The 20,081-nt window shown below is 39.0% G+C and overlaps 1 protein-coding gene across 1 annotated transcript in view; it reads right to left on the minus strand.

Moving 5' to 3' along the window:
• Positions 1-20,081, minus strand: part of LOC148865894 (ABC transporter C family member 2-like) — a 110,489-nt gene that overhangs the window by 76,806 nt on the left and 13,602 nt on the right. Inside the window, exons 4-11 of the mRNA XM_088976396.1 lie at positions 19,830-19,869; positions 19,322-19,478; positions 18,951-19,065; positions 18,777-18,857; positions 18,642-18,666; positions 15,744-15,800; positions 2,254-2,319; positions 1,306-1,380 (exon numbers count right to left, since the gene is read on the minus strand). Coding sequence (XP_088832522.1) covers positions 1,306-1,380; positions 2,254-2,319; positions 15,744-15,800; positions 18,642-18,666; positions 18,777-18,857; positions 18,951-19,065; positions 19,322-19,478; positions 19,830-19,869 — 616 coding nt within the window. The remainder of the gene's footprint in view (positions 1-1,305; positions 1,381-2,253; positions 2,320-15,743; positions 15,801-18,641; positions 18,667-18,776; positions 18,858-18,950; positions 19,066-19,321; positions 19,479-19,829; positions 19,870-20,081) is intronic.

Genomic DNA, 20,081 nt, shown 5'->3' on the forward strand with positions numbered 1-20,081 from the left:
TAAATTATCCACTCAATCTATTATGTGTGCCTTTGTGGGGTACAATCCTAACTACAAAGGATTTCTTCGCTATGATCCTTCTATTCATCGAATCCATATTTCACCTAATGTTGTTTTTCTTGAAAAAATTTCATTCTTTGTTGGAATTGCTAGATTGCCTACACCGTCTATCTTTGTTTTGCAAAACTCTGATTCATAGGATGTTCCTCCTCCATTTGCTATGAAGGGCCTTCTTGTCTTCTCTTGCAAATGGGTACGTGCTCCAGACCTACGACCTCCCTTCCTCCTAATTCAAACCATCCTCTCACTACTGCACCTGTAAGTGATATCCCTCCTTTAGATGCCTCTTCTTCATATATTGTTTCTACTCCTATTCCCCTGTCATTCCACTCGCATTTCTAGGCCTCCTGACCACTAGAGTTTTCCTCCAAACCAGAGCTTATTGTCTATTGTTTTATCTTCTATAAATATTCCTCATTCATACCAACCAGCCATTAGCAATCTGCATTAGAAAGAGGCCATGGATGAAGAATTTCATGCTTTACATGAGAATGACACCTGGGATTTGGTGCATACACCCTTAGGTCTTCTGAATTGTTGGGTTTATACTATAAAGCTTAAGTCTGATGGCTCCCTATATCAGTACAAGGCTTGTATTATTGCATGGGGATTCACACAGGAGTATGGTATTGACTATGAAGATATGTTTGCCCCAGTTGTCAAAATCACTATAGTTCATGTCCTCCTGGCCTTGTTTATTGTACACTCGTGGATTTTTATAGCAGACCAAATGTCCTTTTCTCCCATTTTTACAGGTGGCAAACTCCCAAACATAAAATAAGATACTATTGCCAATTAACATTTTTGTGTTCTGAACCTACAAAACATTTGTAACAAGTGTTCTGGAAAAAAGCAGCATTTCTGAATATACTAAAGTTCTTACTCTCCTGTTTGGCTCAGAAAACTATAATTGGCTTTTATTTGATAAATATAATTGTCTTATTCTCTGCTTTCTACTTAGCTCCACAATTCTTTATTTTTTCTCAGAATCAGTTTACTGATGTTCCATTTGTTCATCTCAATTAGTGTGATTCTTCTCGATGTTAATTTACCATAAAGGAAAGAATGTTCACCATGTGCATTGCCTTTAACTACTACATTGTAAATAAATGTCCTGGACTCAGTAGAGCACCTCGATCTTATCCGTCATTCTTGATACAAAAAAAAAATTCAGATCAAAAGATGTAATGATGCTAGAAGCAGCATAAAAAACTGAAGATAGGTGTCCAAGTTAGAAGACAGTACCAAGGTTGACCTTAGCCGGAAACCAACACGCATGACATTTTGGAAATACTGCGCTTCACTTAGCACTCCTAATGACTGGATGAAATTGAAACCTCAAATTAATAAAATAACTGATGAAGTATTTAGATCCTGAGTACAATACTTACATTACAATGTTAGGAAATATAAAATTGAAAAAAAGAAATGGAAACATGTGTCTCAATGAAATATTTACCATTAAGTAGTGCAACAGAATAACAAATTAGTTGCAAACGAAACATTTACTCTTTTATTAACAATTCAAGCATACAGGCAATAAAATTGAGAAAGTACAGCAGATGATGGCATTTATCAGCATTCTGTAGGTAACAACTGCTATATCTTGAACTTGGATTCCTAGTCACAAATATTGCTGCTATTGGGGAACATAGTTACCGAGAGTTAATTGGTAACAAGAGACCCACTACTCACCACTTTGGAATTAATAATCCATATACCATTTACAACCTTTTCGAGTGTCAAACAATTTTTTACCGGTAATCAGATAAAAAGTGCTGCATTAATATTAAAGCTGAGAAAGTACCAGTGTTTAGGCACACAGGCAAGATGAATTTTAAGACACGCCTCACCTAAACCCAGGTGCAGCCCCTTTCAAAAGGTGCACGTCTGGTGTGTTTTCTGCCTCAACACACACATTTTAAACATGCCTTTTTTTTTGTTTTTTATTTCATTTTGAAAGGTTTTATTTGGAAACCTGATTTAAAAACTTCATTGAGACACATCATATCATATCAATTACTAGAATGACAAGAAGCATGCTTCTGAAAGATTATAGATAATACCCTATCACACAAAAACATAAGTGGACGGAGCAGAAGAAATTAATGCTGTAGGAAAAATTAGAGTAAGCTTTGCAATGATTTAAGTTCTCCAACAGAAAAAATTGTAAAGTGCAAGTGTAAAGCCTACCACTCCAGCAAAAATTGAGAAGGCATAGATGTAACCAATCCAAGCTGGATCTCCCCGTTGCATAGACTGCAGATAACAGTAAGAACAATTACACTAGCCTACATATGTACTATGTACCTAACAGATAAACTTACATGAAATGCTTAAAGATTAAAATAATTATATGCATCAAGATTCCACAATTCAAACTAGGTATACAAGAAAACTTGGAACATTACATGCATATGATTTTGATGAGTATGCAAAGCTTAAACTTAATGCTTTAATCCAAGGTTTGAGGGCCTCAGATCACATGACTGGAGCCTCAGATCACATGACTGTGTCCTCAGATCACAAGGTTAATGTTGTTAGTATTATTCAATCAGACTTCTCCATCACTTCTCAATCTAGACTCGTTCCAGAAGTTTTTACCTTTATTTATTTAACTAAATACAGGCCTGATGCTTGGCTAAAAAATCAGCCAAGCCATTTGCAGCCCTTGGTACCAAAGAATTCTTATTACCAGTTTCCTTGTTGGCCATTTATTCTTTATAACCTCTCCATGAGTGCAAATTTAAGGATTTAAAAGGACAAGTGAAAAACTAAAAAGGATACAGGTTTAAGAAGTGAGAAAAGATTTGGCCATTCATTCATTAACAAAAGATTTCACCCTACATCAAGTAGAAAAGAGGAACAAGATTTGTCTGGCCAGTCCCATATAGTTGATTGGCAACAAGGCTAATGAATACAATAATGATCATTTTGAACACTCCAAGTATAGGACACATATACAAATCTAAATACTGATAAGTCACCATTTTATCCAAGTCACTGTCCATATGAAAGAAAAAGGAACAACAATCCCCACCCCAGTGACCTTCGAAATAAAAAGAAAGCAACTTCCCTTCTAGAACGAACCATACAAAACATGTAAGAGTTCAATCATACAACTCTTTTCTTAGAAAACATCGCATTACTTGGCTTACTCTTTAAAGAACTCCATAAATAACTAAATGTCAAGGGCTCACCACCAAGAGAAATACAGAAAATGTAAATCAAAATATCTTGAGAAGAAAATTTGCAGGCCAAGTTTCATCTCCGGTGGACGCTGCAGGCCCATCACTGGTCTTCATACCCCTCTTCACTTGTATTCTTCAATTGAACCAGGTTAAGATATATTGAATCAAGTGAACTCCCAATTCCCAAATGACAACAGAGAAGCTTTATGTTATTAATAAAAGAAAATCTTATAAGCATCAGAAAGCAATAACCTATCTCAATTATTAACATAACTAAGCCAATAGCATTACCGCATAACTTTCACAAATCTTGAATTGAAGATGTAACAAAAATAATGGATAAGAAAAGAAAAGTTTTATAATCAACGATGATAACATGCAGGATTTCACCACAAACAGAATTGATCAAATAATAGCTATCAAAATTAGACTAAAATAAGGTTACATGAACACGAATAATGTCAATGATGAATATTTAACAACCTGAAATTAACACATGAAAGGAGATCCACTAACAGCTGACACACTAACCAAACAAAGAGTGACCAAGAATAGGCGTCACTTTGGCCAGACTAAAATTAGAGTACAAAGGTGAAGAAAACTGAAGAGAGTAAACCTTGAGAATTCGGCAATGAGGGTTTGAGAGTGAGAGTTTCGAACCCTACACTCTCAGCACCCTAACACTGTTTTATTAAGATAGATTTGAATAATTACAAGGAGGCCCTTAGTTGGGCAAGAAATTACAAAGAACATAATATAGACAAGATGGGCCCAGAATAAGGCCCATTACAAAAAAACATAAAAAATAAGAAAAGAATAAACAGCCTATGGGCCATTCGGCCTATCTTCTCTACACTCCCCCTCAAGCTGAGCATAGATGTCAATCATGCCAAGCTTGCTAGTATCATGTTGAAGTTTTGCCTTGGGAATGCCTTTGGTGAGAAAATCTGCCACTGTCCTTCAGATGTGATGAAAGGAAGACATACTTCACCCAAAGAGACCCTTTCCCTAATGAAATGTCGATCAACTTCAATATGCTTAGTTCTATCATGTTGCACTGGATTGTGAGCAATGTTAATGGCCGCCTGGTTATCACAGTACAACATCATTGGCTTGTCATGTCAACCCCAAGTTCCTCCATCAATGATTTTAGCCATAATAATTCAGAAACTCCATGTGCCATGGCCCTGTATTCTGCTTCAGCGGAAGACCGAGCAACAACCGATTGTTTCTTGCTTCTCCAAGAAACAACATTACAAGCCACCAAGCTGCAATACCCATGTGAATAAACCCTAGTTGAATCTAGGTCAAAGTAGAGAAGAAGAAAGAAGAAAGAAAAGAGAAAGAAGAAGAAGAAGGAGAGGATAAGAGTGTTCGGCTAGACTAGAAGAGAGAATGCTCTTAATCACTCTCCTAGCCAACCCACTTGACTTTTATTCATAAAACTTGAGTTACAAGAAAGACAATTTTGTCCCTCATAAAAGATGGGACACAACTTAAACTCAGATACAATAGACCTTTCACATTAAAGAAGATACACCAGAATGACCAAAATACCCCTGACTCGTACCTTCTAACACTCCCCCTCAAGCTGGAGAGTATATATCATATAATCCCAACTTGTTACAAATGTAATCTATTCTTCCCCGAGACAATCCTTTTGTGAAGAGATATGCCCACTGATTTCCTGAGCTCACATGAGATGTAGCTGAAAGAATGGTAGGATCCATCTAATGGACGCCATAAAGGTTGCGGAATGGGTGGGCGAATTTCAAAAATTTCCTACCTTCTCTCAACTGGGAATCATATTCCCTAAATTTAGAATACAATATTCAAGGATCCTACTTGAACCATAATCAAACCAGATCTGTACCAAAAGATAAATGGGAGGAATATACCTGATCCGGAGAAGCAGTATCTCCCAAAGTTGGTGTTCACGCCCAAAGAATGCTCCAAGATCCGTTCCTGCTGAAGATGACACAGCTGTGAATGGAACAGAACCAGCAGGGTGCGTCCTACACACTGGATCCTTCACAAGAATCCTCTGGAAGTATTAAACACTGAATCTTTTTCAGTCTTTCTTGCAAGACTGATGTCAAGAACAGATTTCTTGACTTTCTTTTCTGCAAAGATCTAATCTTGCAATGGTAGATGGCGGCGGCAGGAGGAGATCTCCAAAACGAAAAAGGCTGAACTGCTTTTTCTGTTTTTCTGGAGAGTATGAATCAGATCTGATCTGAATTCGCAGGAACCTTTCTTGCGATTTTTCCTTGGTTCTAAATCTCCTCCTTTCTTCTTGATTAAGAAACCTCCTTTTTAGGAGTTATCCCAATCCAAATCAGTATTTGGATAGGGGATAATCTTAATCCTTTCTGCAGATAGAGTTAGCTTACTCCTGATCTTATCAGGAGGTTACCAGATTCAAATCTAATTTGAATTTGGTCTCTAAGAGTGGATAAGGCTAAAGGCCCAATCCTTTTACTAACTTTAATCTCAAATTCGCCCCAAGGATGGGTGATCATATCAGCCCACCTCGAAATGGGCTTTTGGCCCATTAAGTGTTCAGTGTCTAATTACTTTCCAATCTGCTGCCCAGTTGGGCTTCTTTGTATGGCGTGGGACCCAAGCATTGATCTACACACCAGCCACATGGGTTCGGCCCAGCCTCTAAAACAAGGCCCAGCCAAATTCACTGAAAAACTCAATGAACCCCTTGAGTCCATCATATGGACCCTATGGGCCCAACACTTACATTAAGTGGTCCCTGGGCCAAGCCATCTTATAAAAACCTAGGGACTGTGGGCAGGTGCAAGATTAGCCCATCAGGTATTATCCTCAATGGTCTTACACTTAACCTCTCAGCCCTTAATGATCAAGCATTGCCCGACAAGAGAGGACCTCTCCCTCGGCTGCAAGGAACAGTGCTGCACTCTCCTCTCACATGGATCCCGGGAATTAAAACCATTTGCAAACAATTCGAAACCGTACATATATATATAAATATATTAATTTTGCAAAACAAAATTCCAACGATTGAAATCAACTGCCGGCAGTTTGGTTTCCATCAGAGAGAGTGCATTCCCGATCATTACCCTTTGTCCGACAAAGTGGCTGATTCTGTCACTATGATCACCCACTCAGATGAATTCTCAAACTGCCCCAACATACCCAGGTTTTGATCCCCGCTAAGGATCTCACTGATTGGCATATCAAAGGCAGCCTGATCCAACACCTAGTGAAATGTCATAATCGAGTCTAGGGGTCAGGTGTAACTTTCCAGTTTTGCCCATCTATCTCCAAGGTCCAGGGCAATACTGGAAATCTGGTCCGGTTCAAGGATTCAAGTAATCCCATACTACATGTGCCTAGGGTCTTACCCTGATGGCTGAGACAGGCCATCCCAACACTTGGTGGCACACCAGTATCAGCCTTGGCAGGATAAATCTCCCCAGACTTATCCAACGACTGTGAACATTTAAAACTAACATGAGTCTCTATAAATGTCCAGTTTTAGGGTTTTACACAGAATTAAACCAAACAACATGAATCAAACATGCACTTTATTTATTTCCACTAAATAACAAAAGCACATCAAATCAGATTGAAGCTAAGGGCATACAAAAAACTGTCTAACAGTTATTACCCCACTTATCACTTTCTCTCTCACAAAGTGACAATCCACCTCAATATGTTTAGTTCCTTCATGGAAGACAGGATTGGATGAGATGTGAACAGCAGCTTGGTTATCATAGTATAGTTTCATGGGTTTGTCAATTGAGAAACCCATCTCCTGTAGTAAGTTCTTCAGCCAAACTAGTTCACATGTGGTATGGGCCATAGCCCTGTACTCTGCTTCCGCACTACTTCTTACCACCACAATTTGATTCTTGCTCTTCCAAGTTACTAGATTGCCACCCAGGAAGGTACAATACCTTGTGGTTGACCTCCTGTCTGATATAGAGCTAGCCCAATCAGCATTTGTGTACCCTACTATCTCAAGAGTTCCTCCCTTTTGGTATAACAAACCACGACAAGGAGCACCCTTTAGGTACCTAACAATTCTCAGAACAACTTCCCAGTGAGAAACCCGGGGATGTTGCATAAACTAACTCACCACACTCACAGCAAATGATATATCTGGTCAGGTAATGGTCAAGTAGTTCAAATTTCCCACCAACCTTTTGTATCTTCCAGGATTATCAAACTCTTCACCTGCATCCACACTTAACTTGGCATTGAGTTCCATAGGAGTCTCTGCTGGTTTAGCACCTAACAACCCTGCTTCTTCAAGTAGATCAAGAACATATTTTCTCTGATATAAGTTGATCCCCTGTTTTGACCTCGCAACTTCTATTCCTAGAAAATACTTTAGCTTCCCCAGATCTTTCGTATTGAAGTGGTCCTATAAGAATTTTTTTCAGCCTGTCAATTCCATTGCTGTCACTTCCAATTATGACAATATCATCCATATACACGACTAGTAAGATTTTCCCATCTTTTGAGTTATAGTTGAACATACAGTGATCAACCTGACACTGTTTCATCCCAAAGGCCTTCACCACTTCACTGAACCTGCCAAACCATGCACGTGGAGATTGTTTCAGTCCATAGATTGCCTTTTTGAGCCTACACACCTTACCAGCCCCCCCCCCCAAGCAACAAACCCTGGTGGTTGCTCCATATACACCTCCTCAACAAGATCACTATGTAGGAAGGCATTTTTTATGTCAAGTTGTACGAGAGGCCAATCATACATAGCAGCTAATGAGATCAACACCCGAACTGAACCAATTTTAACCACAGGAGAGAATGTTTCCATATAGTCCACACCATATAACTGAGAATAGCCCTTGGCCACTAACCGTGCCTTCAATCGTTCCACACTGCCATCAGGAAGATGCTTCACTGTATAGACCCATTTACACCCAACAGTGTGCTTACCAGGAGGAAGGGTGGTGAGTTCTCACGTGTGATTATGTGTAGAGCAAAGAGTTCTTCTTCCATGGCTTGCCACCACCCTGGGGAGGTAAAGGCAGTCTTGGGAATGGGAACCGATGAGAGTAATGATATAAACTTGCAATGAGAAGCAGAAAGGTGAGCAGTGGAAACATAGTCAGAAATGGGATGAGAAGTACAAGTGCGTTTACCTTTCCGCAAAGCAATAGGGAGATCAAGATCTGAGGAAGGAGCAGTACCAGGATCTGTCGCAGGTGCTGAAGTGGAGGAGGGGTCGAAGCACTTCTGCAGGTATACACTTGAGTAATTGGCAGCCTCTCTGTAGTAACAGGCATATGATATGCATCTGTAGTAGGAAAGGGAGCTATGGGAAGGGGGTCCACAACCGGAACAGGAAGAGAAACTACAGAGGGAGAAGAAGAGACCCCGGCATTTGAGAAAAAAGGAACTGATTCAAAGAAGGTGACATCAGGGCACACAAACGATTTATGAAACTTTGGGTTATAACACTTGTAAAGGGATAAGATATCCATCACATGGACGCCCAAAGATTGCGGAATAAAGGGGCGAATTTCAAAATTTTTTCTCTCCCTTCAACTGAGAATCGCATTCCCTATTTAGAAAATCATATTTTCAAGGATCATTCTTGAACCATAAACTGAACCAGATCTGAACCAAAAGGAGTAGGAAGGGATTATACCTGATACGGAGAAATAGTATCTCCCAATAGAGGTGTTCACGCCCAAGGAAGGATCCAAAATCTGCTCCCACTGAAAATGGCGCAGTGCAGGATGGAGCAGAATCAACAGTGTTCTTCCAAAAGAACTTGACCCTTCACAAGAATCAACAGGATGGCTTGTGAATACAACTCCAATCAATCTTTTCTCCAAAAGATTGGTATCAAGATCAAATCTTGATTACTCCTGTAGTGAGTAAGAGATCGAACTGCTGGAGGCAGCGGCTATAGGAAGGAGGCAGAAAGAGAGTTTTCGTAGAGAGCAGAATTCTCTCTTCTTATGATTTCAGCACTGAAGGTTTCTCCTCCCTCACATGTTTTACTTTCCTCTTGGCCTTCAAGAACACCTCCACAGATTTTGCCCATGGTACATAGTTCTCACCATTCAACTTAATGGATGTCATGTGAACACTTAGATAATCTGAAGAAAGCATGATGCTGGTTTTGTTGTCATTCCCAACTACAGTTGAAGCCATATCAATTAATTCACCATTGAATATACACCACAATCTCACACTCGTCACAAGACTTATCTCACTTATGATACCTCCAACCCCCACTTTCTTCAACTGCACATTACACACTACACTCTAAAGCTGAAATCATTCAGGCAACACATCAAACACTTGGACTGCACACTGCAGAACCATTTACCATCAACACACCACTGCTGAAATTACTCAGTCATTTCATCGAACACTTGTTCTTCATACTGCAGAACCGATTACACACAAGGTCTAGGGGTTCACTTTTAAGCATTTAGAATCATAGATATGTCAGCCACCACAACACAACCAACACCACACCACTGCTGTCATGGACCTCAGCAGTCTACTACTCTTCTTTCAACAAACATGCGAGCAAGAAAACAAAAGAATATGACTGATGTGTATCAGTTTCACCCAGCACCACAACAACTAACTTTTGAAGCACAAAAAATTAGTATTCACATTCCATTTCTGAGCACACGACAGCAGTGTCCATACCTGTATACGTCCAGCCCTCTTCGTACACTGAATAGAGGGTCTAGTATACCACTTCAACGACCACCACAGCACCGGCCAAAGGCATTCTCACCTCCAAGCCCTCAAAACGGAAACTCCTTTTCAGCCCTTTATCGAGTCTTCAACCAGGTCAGTTGTAGGATGATGAAACCTACTGTGAAGCTGGCGGCGAACCCAGGAAGAAGACAATAGCAAGAAAACACGAGACCTTAATGCTCTGATACCATGTGAATAAACCCTAGTTGATTTTAGGTCAACATAGAGAAAAAGAAAGAAGAAAGAAAAGAGAAAGAAGGAGAGGAGAAGAGTGTTCGGCCAGACTAGAAGAGAGAATGTTCTTAATCACTCTCCTAGTCGACCCACTTGACTTTTATTCATAAAACTTGAGTTACAAGAAAGACAATTTTGTCCCTCGTATAAGATGGGACACATAACTTAAACTCAGATACAACAGACCTTTCACATTCAAGAAGATACACCAAAATGACCAAAATACCCCTGACTCGAACATTCTAACAACCCAAAAGTAGATCTTCTGTCATCAATGTTTCCGACCCAGTCAGCATCGGTGTAGGCTTCAAGTTTCATATGACCATGCTTGGCAAACAGAATTCCCTTTCCTAGGGAGCCCTTCAAATAACATAGGATTCGCTCTGTTGCTGCCATTTGAGTGTCTCGAGGAGCATGCATGAATTGGCTAATGCAACTGACTGCATATGCAATATCTGGCCGAGTCATGCATAGGTACAAAAGTTTCCCAAGAAGTCTCTGAAAAATTCCTTTGTCTTCTAACAATGTCCCATCTAAGGCAGAGAGTTTATGACTCATATCAATAGAAGTAACAACTGGTCTAGCACCCATCTTTCCAGTTTCAGAGAGCAAGTCAAGAACATACTTCCTTTGGGAGATAAGAATCCCATCCTTGGATCGAGCCACTTCTATGCCAAGGAAGTATCTCAATTCGCCCAAATCTTTAATCTCAAACTCTGTATGGAGAAAAGATTTTAGATCATGAATTCCTGAAACATCATTACCAGTCACTACAATATCATCTACATACACAATGAGGTATACTGCCAGAGGTCCACTCCTCTTCACAAAAAGAGTATGATCGGACTGTGTCTGCACATAACCAAAGTTAACAAGTGATGTTCTAAATCTCTCAAACCATGCTCTAGGAGACTGTTTTAGTCCATAAAGGGATTTCTTCAGCCTACATACCTTTCCTTTCATATCAGTTCCATACATCCCTGAAGGAAGAGACATTCATGTAATTCACCATTCAGAAATGCATTCTTCACATCCAATTGATAAAGGGGCCAGTCAAAGTGAGCAGTTAAAGATAGAAGAACCCTCACAGATGTCATCTTGGCAACAGGTGCAAAGGTCTCCGGATAATCAATCTCATATGTCTGTGTATAGCCTTTTGCAACCAGCCTGGCCTTGTACCTTTCAATGGTGCCATTAACTCGATATTTGATAGTAAAGACCCACTTGCAACCGATTGGATCCTTCCCTTCAGGCAAACTCACCACTTCACATGTGTCATTCTTGTGTAGGGCATCGATTTCAGATCTCATAGCATTCCTCCATTCTAGAATCTTAAGAGCTTCCGACACAGACCTGGGAATAGGGTTAAAAGCAACAGAAGAGGAATAGGCAAAGTATGAAGGTGAAAACAATCTATAAGAAAGGTGCTTGGAAATGCAGTGTGCAGTGCACTTCCGTTTTCCTTTCCTAACAGCAATGGGAATATCAAGGTCAGGGAAGGATGACCCCAAAGGTGTTGAAATTGTACCTGTTGTCTCATCTGTGACTGGAAGTGTATGAGGCTCATGTATTGTAGGAGAAACAACCTGCACATTTCTGGATCTTTGCCTTTGATACACCTTGGAATTGAGGATAGGACGAGGAGGTAGAGGTTGAAGAGTACTAGGACAGGGAGAATGGAACGACCGATCCACCCATGATACATTTGAAGGAGAAGCAGGCACATCAAAAGACTCAACTCGGAGAGGAAGAGGAAGAGCAAACACCTGTGACAAATCCTCCCCCTATGGACAATGTCCTTCTGGAGAGGAACCATAAAAGGGGGAAAGCTCATCAAAAGTGACATCCATTGAGACATACCGAGTGCCAGTCTTTAAATCAAAACAACAGTAACCCTTCTGTGTGGGGGAATAACCAAGGAAGATACACTTTTGAGCTTTGGGTTCAAATTTATGCCTTTGGACACTTGGGACATGTACATAACAGGTGCAGCCAAAGACACAAAGAGGAACAGGAAAAAGGTCATTGTTCGGATGAAAGAGATTGAAGGGAGAGTTAAACCCCAAAACCCTGGATGGTATACGGTTTATAAGGTAGGTAGCAATAAGAACAGCATCACCCCAAAACCTTGTAGGAACATGTGAGGCAAATAAGATATTTCTTGCAACTTCAACAATATGCCTATTTTTCCTTTCAACAACTCCATTTTGTTCTGGGGTCCTAACATGGGAGCTTTGATGAATAACCCCCATGTCAGAGAGATAGCAGTATAGGTTCTTCTCAAAATATTCTTTTGCATTGTTAGATCTGAAAATTTTAATCCTGGTATTAAATTGAGTTAGAACAAACTTATGGAATTGTCTTACGAGCCTTGGAACTTCATTACGGGATTTCATCAGGAATATCCAAGTGAATTGAGAAAAATCATCAATAAACAAGATAAATATTTGTAGCCACCCATGGAGGGTAAGTGATAAGGTCCCCACACATCATAGTGCACAATATTAAAAGAAAAAGAAGATCTTTTATTGCTCAAAGGATAATTGTTTCTACAATGCTTTGATAATTCACAAGACTCACAATGAAGACTAGACAAACTAATTCCCTTAAACAGTTCAGGGAATAGATGACTCAAGGCAGAAAAAGACAGATGACCAAAACGACGATGATACAACATAATCCGACTAATAGACTCTGAAGAAACAGATCTGAGAGCAACATTCCCATGATGATCAGTGCATTGTCCCGGAGTATCAAGCAGGTATATTCTGTTCGCCTCATGGCCACTCCCAATCACCTTCTGAGACTCCAGATCCTGAAAAACACAGTAGGAAGGAAAAAATGTTACACAATAGTTTAGTGACTTGATTAAACTACTTACAGACAACAAATTTGTATGTAGTTTAGGTACATGAAGGGCAGAAGGTAGGAACAAGGAATCCGTAGCCTTGATGGTTCCCTTACTAGAGATAGGGGCAAGTGAACCATCAGCTAAAGTGATTTTATCACGTCCAAGAAGCAAGTCATATGAAACAAACAAGGTAGAAAGGTTGGTCATATGGTCAGAAGCACCTGAGTCAATAATCCAAGGGATCTTGAGATTACCTGAAATGGTTGCATGATTGACAGAAGCCCTTTTGCCTGAGTTAGCAAATGCAGAAGAAGCTGAATTTCCTGAATGGTTGGAAAGAGTCACATCACCCAACTGACTGATCATCTTCCCAAACTTTTCATATTCTGCTCTCATGGCTGCCAATTGTGCGCAAGCAGACATTTCTTCAGTATCTAGCCCGGCAGCTACATTTGCACTTCCTGATCTTTTACTATCATGTTTTTTTCTGAAACCGAATGGGAACAAGATTAGGATGTAATTTCTAGCACTTGTCTTTTGTGTGCTTCGGCTTCTTGTTGTACTCACATATAACTTCTTTCTTTCCTATGCCACCAGAAGTTCCAACACTCCCTTTAGGTTTAACCCCTATATTCGCAAAGTGATCACTAATATCAGCCCCTTGAACCTAAACAGCCCTTCTGCTCTCTTCACTACTCACCAATGCATAAACTTGTGACAATGAGATACACTCCTTGGAAAGAATATTCTGTTTTGTGATATCATATTCTGGGTTTAGTCCGGTTAAGAACTCAAACACCCTGTTCCTTTCAACCAATTTTCTGTAGGTCTCGGAATCATTGGTGGTGTCCCAAGTTACAGCTTCTATTAGGTCAATCTCTTGCCATAGAAACTTCAGGGTTGAGAAATATACAGCTAGAGGTTTCTCCCCTTGCCTTAAATTCTTTACATCACTTCTCAATTTATATGCTCTGGCCACATTGAGTTTTTAGGAATAGGTTTCTGCAACACTGTCCCAAATTTCCTTTGTTGAATTCATCCATAGGTAGTGTTGACTAATTTGTGGCTGCATTGAGTTCACAAGCCACCCAATGACAGTGTAACTTTCTTGCATCCACTTCTCGTAGGATGGATCATCTTTTGGGGGAGCCTTCTTGCTCCCGGAAATGAACCCCCACTTTCCTCTACTACATACATATATCTTTACTGATTGTGACCATGCCAGATAATTAGTTCCATCTACTTTGACTGTGGTCACAGTCAATAAAGAATCACTTGGAATCCCCTGAACCAGTCCATATTCAGCACCATTCTTGTTTTCAAACTCTGAGGAGTACATCATGTAAACACTTCAAATATGATTTCAGATGACTTCTACAAGTATACTGAATGAGGACGAGCAAGGGCTGAGTTCAACCGTCCTCAAGAAGGCAATACACAAGGCCAAACTACACCCAAAAGTTGTGAGAACCAAGACTAAAGCAGAAACTTCTACACGAGTCACCCAAAAACAGTTTGGTTCGGCCTTCAAGAAGTAATCAGAAACTTCTAGGCACTGTGCACTCAACCGAAGTTCCTTTTCAAATCAGGGACTTCAAGGTAATCACCAAAGAAATAGCCAAGAAGAGTGAATACCAATCAGTATTGCTGAAAAAACCTTTTTACAAACACAGTGAGGGCAATAGAGACGACCCCATTGTCAAAAAGAAAAAAGGCCTCAAGAGCAGTTCATACAGTCCCCAAAAACAACCAAATAGAAGCAACAATCCACAGCTCTTGATACAAGGATGTTTCGGCAGTTTTAACAGTCCAAAAAGGAGTGAAAACAGCCCATAAATTTCTGGGTTAAACCAAATTACAGGGCAGCCAAAAGTTGTACAGAAACAACCCAAAAATTTCGGACACTACAACAGTCCAAACACACCCAAAAATAACCAGAAAACTGAGCACAACTTACAATTTTGAGCTTCAAATCAGAACTGAGTTGTTCCCCTTCCCCTTTTCTTTTCTCTGATTCTTCCTGGCCACCGAACCACTTCTCCAAGAGATTCGAGTCTTGGGCACTTCCAATGACCTCCAAGAATCAGGCAACACGAGTTAAGCTTCCAGCCCTAGGATATTGAATTTCAAGTATGCTCTGATACCATGAAGAAAACTGAAGAGAGTAGACCTTGAGAGTTCGGCAATGAGGGTTAGAGAGTGAGAGTTTCGAACCATACACTCTCTCAGCACCCTAACACTGTTTTACTAAGATAGATTTGAATAATTACAAGGAGGCCCTTAGTTGGGCAAAAAATTACAAAGAACATAATATAGACAGGATGAGCCCAGAATAAGGCCCATTGCAGAAAAACATAAATAATAAGAAAAGAATAAACAGCCTATGGGCCATTCGGCCCATCTTCTCTACAAAAGGCACTTCATCGATTGTATACATTCTTTTATTCATATTAATAAAAAGTTGCAGTTATCAATCAAATAAGAAAAAGGAATTGCATAGCCAAGTTAATTAGCAGCCTATAACCACTCCAAATAACAATCTCATAATGGATTTTCCATACGTAAATACAAATAAGGGACTTTGCCATGTATACTGAAAAAGAAAACAAGCATGACATTTCAAAAACTGAATGTACAAATTATACAATAAAATGTTTTGAGAAATTACAACAGACCTGTAAGAGAAGGTTCAATATTACTGGCCCCACAAACTGAGAAAGATCATTGCCAATCTAGAAATTTGATCAAAGAAAGAATACACTCAGAAATAAATCAATCAAGAAAGTCAAGACTATGTAGCCATGAAAAACGAGAAATTTTATTCTTCCAAAAGATTTTTCTTGCCATAACAATTTGTATGCAAATTCAAAAAGAAACACAGAGATATGGGTGGACATGATAGAGTCTCCAGAAGTCATCTGGTGCGTTTTAGGAAAGAGGCTTCAAGTAGGTAAATTCATATTATTAGAGATATATATGAAGATGCAATAACCTGTGTAAGAAATCAAGGGGGGATGGGAAAGTTTCCAATCACAATGTATTTACACTACTGTTCAGCATTTTTTTATTTTGTTAAAGGTAAAGTACATTAATAAGATCAAAAAGATACAAGACCAGTGTACATTAAGGGACTATACACTGGTACAGTATATTATTCTGTATCTTGTTGCATTTAGTTATGTATGAAATCAAGAAGGGGAGATAGGAAAATTTCCAATCACAATGGATTTACACTACTGTTCAGCATTTTGTTTTTCAAAAAAGTAAAGTATATTAATAAGATCAAAAAGATTCAAGACCTGTGTACATTAAGGGACTGTACACTGGTACAGTATATTATTCTGTATCTTGCTGCATTTCGTTATGGATAAATTAACTAGACATATACAGGAGGAAACTTTTGTGGGGAATTCAAGATTTAGAGCTTCCTAATGTTATTAATCTTTTGACTGTGCTGGAGGGAGTTTTTGTGGAAACACCAAAGCCAGACAAGAAGGTTTGGACTCCTAGTTCTTTTGGTTCTTTTTCTTGTGCCTCATTCCTTAAGGTTCTTTCTTCCCTTCCTAGCTCATCCCAATCCTTTCCTGTTAAAGGAGTGTTGTTTAACCATTTCCTCATAGGGTTCAGGCTTTCTACTAGGAAGTGTTTCATGAGAGCATTAGCAATTGAGCATTATGAACATATTACAAAAAAAAGAGGCCTTACCAGTGCATATCCCCTAATTGGTATGTTCTTTGTATCGCTTGTAATGAGACAAACCATCCTTTAATAATCTCCTGTTCATTTGTTGGTATTTAGGAATGGTTATTTTCTCTATTTGGCTGCAGGTGGGAAACTCTAACTTGTGTGGCAAATCAGGGATTTGGAATGTCATCATCATCATCTATGCCTTATCCCAACCATATGGGGTCGGGTGCATGAATCCTGTTTCACCAATTCGTTCTATTTAAAACCATATCCATTGTTAAATTATAAGTGCTTAAATCATTTCTAACTACTTCTACCCATGTCCTTTTTTGTTTACCCCTAGCTTTTCTAGCCCCTTCCACTTGTAACAAATCACTTCTTCTAACTAGAGCTGTTGGTGGTCTTCTATGCACACGACAAGGGGGCTCAACAAGCGAGACGAATTCATAAATTAAAAGAGTTCTTGGCTACTCAATTTGAGGTGAAAGATCTAGGTCTACTAAGATATTTTCTTGGAATTGAAGTTGCTTGCTCATAGAAGGGGATCTTCATTTCCCAAAGAAAATATGTGCTAGATCTGTTATAGGATACAGGAATTTTGGGAGTAAAACCCACCGATTTCCCTATTGATCCAAATCACAAATTAGGTGATTGTCAGGGTAAGATTGTCAAGGATATGAAGCAGTTTAAGAGGCATGTACGAAGATTGTTATATTTGTCTATGACCCAACCAGACATTGCTTATGTTGTGGGTGTTTTAAGTCAATTCATGGACCATGTCCCTAAGACCACCCATCTTGAAGTAGCTAAAAGAGTTCTCCAATATCTTAAAAAATTTCCAGGCGCTGAGTTGCTATTTCAAAAGCATGGACATTTAAAGGTTGAGGTGTATATGGATGCTGACTGGGTTGGATCGCTAGATGACAAGAAATCTATTAGTGGCTATTGTACCTTTGTGGGGGGTAATCTAGTCACATGGAGGAGTAAAAAAATGTAGTGGCTCGCTCTAGTGCTGAAGCAGAATATAGGGCAACATCTCGTGGAGTGACTGAAATTATGTGGCTGAAAAATTTGTTGAGTGAGTTGGGATTTACTATTGATGAACCTATGACTTTATACTATAATAAAAAGCTGCTATCAGTATTGCTGCCAACCCAGTTCTGCATGATAGAACCAAGCACATAGAAGTTGACAAGCATTTTATTAGGGAAAAGGCAGTCAAAAGGGAAGTGTATACACCTATGTCAGATCTGAAGAGAAACTTGCAGATATATTCACAAAGGGCTTACATCACTCACAGCATAATGGCTTATGTGACAAGTTGGGCATAATTGACATTTATGTCCAAACTTGAGGGGGAGTGTTAAAAGTCTGTTTATGTATGCTTTATGTCAGTATTAGTACTGTAGGGGTACTATGTAATTTTCGGATTATTTTATGATCACCCTGATATAAATATGAGAGCTGGCACTGCCAGCTCAATCTTTTGGCTCTCAACTCTCTTCTCTTCCCCCTCATCTTTCTTCTTCCTTCTCTCTTCAGCCACTATATTCTCTGTTTAATAGGAATAAAGCTGAATTGAGTTGAGCAATTATAGTTAGGCACGGTTTTCCACTTGACACAAGTCCTCAATATCATTTGGGTGCAAGAAATAAGATTGCAGGATAAGTAGATGACCATCCCCAACTCTTATGGCCTATGTAATTGGAACCCCACCCAAAAAAGTTCCTCAAAATAAAATACAAAATTTTGTAAAACCTAAAAAGTACAATGAAAAAAAAAATGAAAATTTGGACATGAGAAGTTCTTGTACTTTAATTCATTGAGACAAATTATTCTAAACAAGAATAACAGCCAACAGTTGCCTCAGAAAGATGGTTCAATACCTTGAAAAAACCTCCCAACCAAAACCTACAAAAAGAAATAACACCAAGGTAAAGTGAATAAGTTGATAATGGCATAGCTTACAAAGAGAAAGATATATATAACAGACTAGAAACATTAAAACTATCAGTTTGTACCTTCCTCCAAGGCTTCGGTGTAATGCTCTTAGTAGCCATGGTTTGGGCTTTTGAGATTCTTCAAGCCAGCATTTCTGGAACCTACAAAGTGGACACCATTATAAATTTTTCATAATCTTAATATAATTGATCTTAAATAGTAGCTGATGTCAAGACAAGCAACACAAAGCTCACTTGTCATTAAGTGTCTCAGTCAGATCCCATGTATCTAGTTTCCAAACATCCTTCTCAGTGATAGGTCTTTTAAAGCCTAACTGCATGAGGGGAGTCACCCAGCCAAAATATATCTCTACCAGAGGAACAAGCACCACACAAGGATCAGATAATATAAAGCAGCTGCACAGACATGCTTTTAGCCAAGAAATAACTTGGGTGAAATACATCAAATTGTATGTCATGTATATGGAACATTGTTATTGGCAGTCCTTGATGTCAAAATGACAGGTAACTTATATTTTCTCACCCACCCAGCTCAAGAAATTAGTTAAACAATGTAAAAGTTTGGAAATATTGATTACCAAAACCTGGAACCTACAACTACTTACTGGAGAATATGTTGACATGCCTCTCAGGACAAATCTGCTCTCCACCAGGAAGTGCTTCATACTCAGTATAGTCGATAGATTCAGTCTGTATTGGGGTGTAACCTGGATATGGCTCCAAATTTGGAACATAGAACAGCAAGAAAATTCCAAACATGGCCTACATATAAGCAGAAACCAGATTATGAGAGCATTACTACATTTTCAAAATAACGAAATAAATTAACATAAGACAAGGTCTAAAGTGACATTCCAGTGTCAAGAGAGGTGCATCCAGTAACCTCTTTCAGTTTTTATAGGACAAGTATTGGTCATCTCAGCTAAGTCTCAGACAACTCATGCATAAATTTTACTGCATTGGTCCAAATTTTGAGCACAATAATCTTAAGTCTCAGTCTACCCATTCAGATAACCAGATCCCAAGATCAACTAACAAGTTGAAACATCATAAAATAGTTGAAGAAAGAATTAGGAAAATGGCATTCCAAAGATCAAAGTAAGAGAAACAAACCTTGCAGAAAATCTCACTGATGTACAAATACAACACAGATCTGCATTGAAAAATATTAAAGTGAGAATGAATCATTAGTAAATATGTGAATGAAATGCATATTATACCCATATTTGTGAACTTTGGACAAAGAACATATAAGATGCTGAATAATTCTAAGATACAGAAAATACAGGAATTTTTCATAAAGAAATATAACATGCAAATAAAATGGATTTTCAGTAACAGGAAAAAAATGGCAATGTATTACTT

Source organism: Nelumbo lutea, chromosome 3 (assembly GCF_056320005.1).
Source record: "Nelumbo lutea isolate HS-2025 chromosome 3, American lotus-T2T, whole genome shotgun sequence".
Taxonomy (NCBI): Eukaryota; Viridiplantae; Streptophyta; class Magnoliopsida; order Proteales; family Nelumbonaceae; genus Nelumbo; species Nelumbo lutea.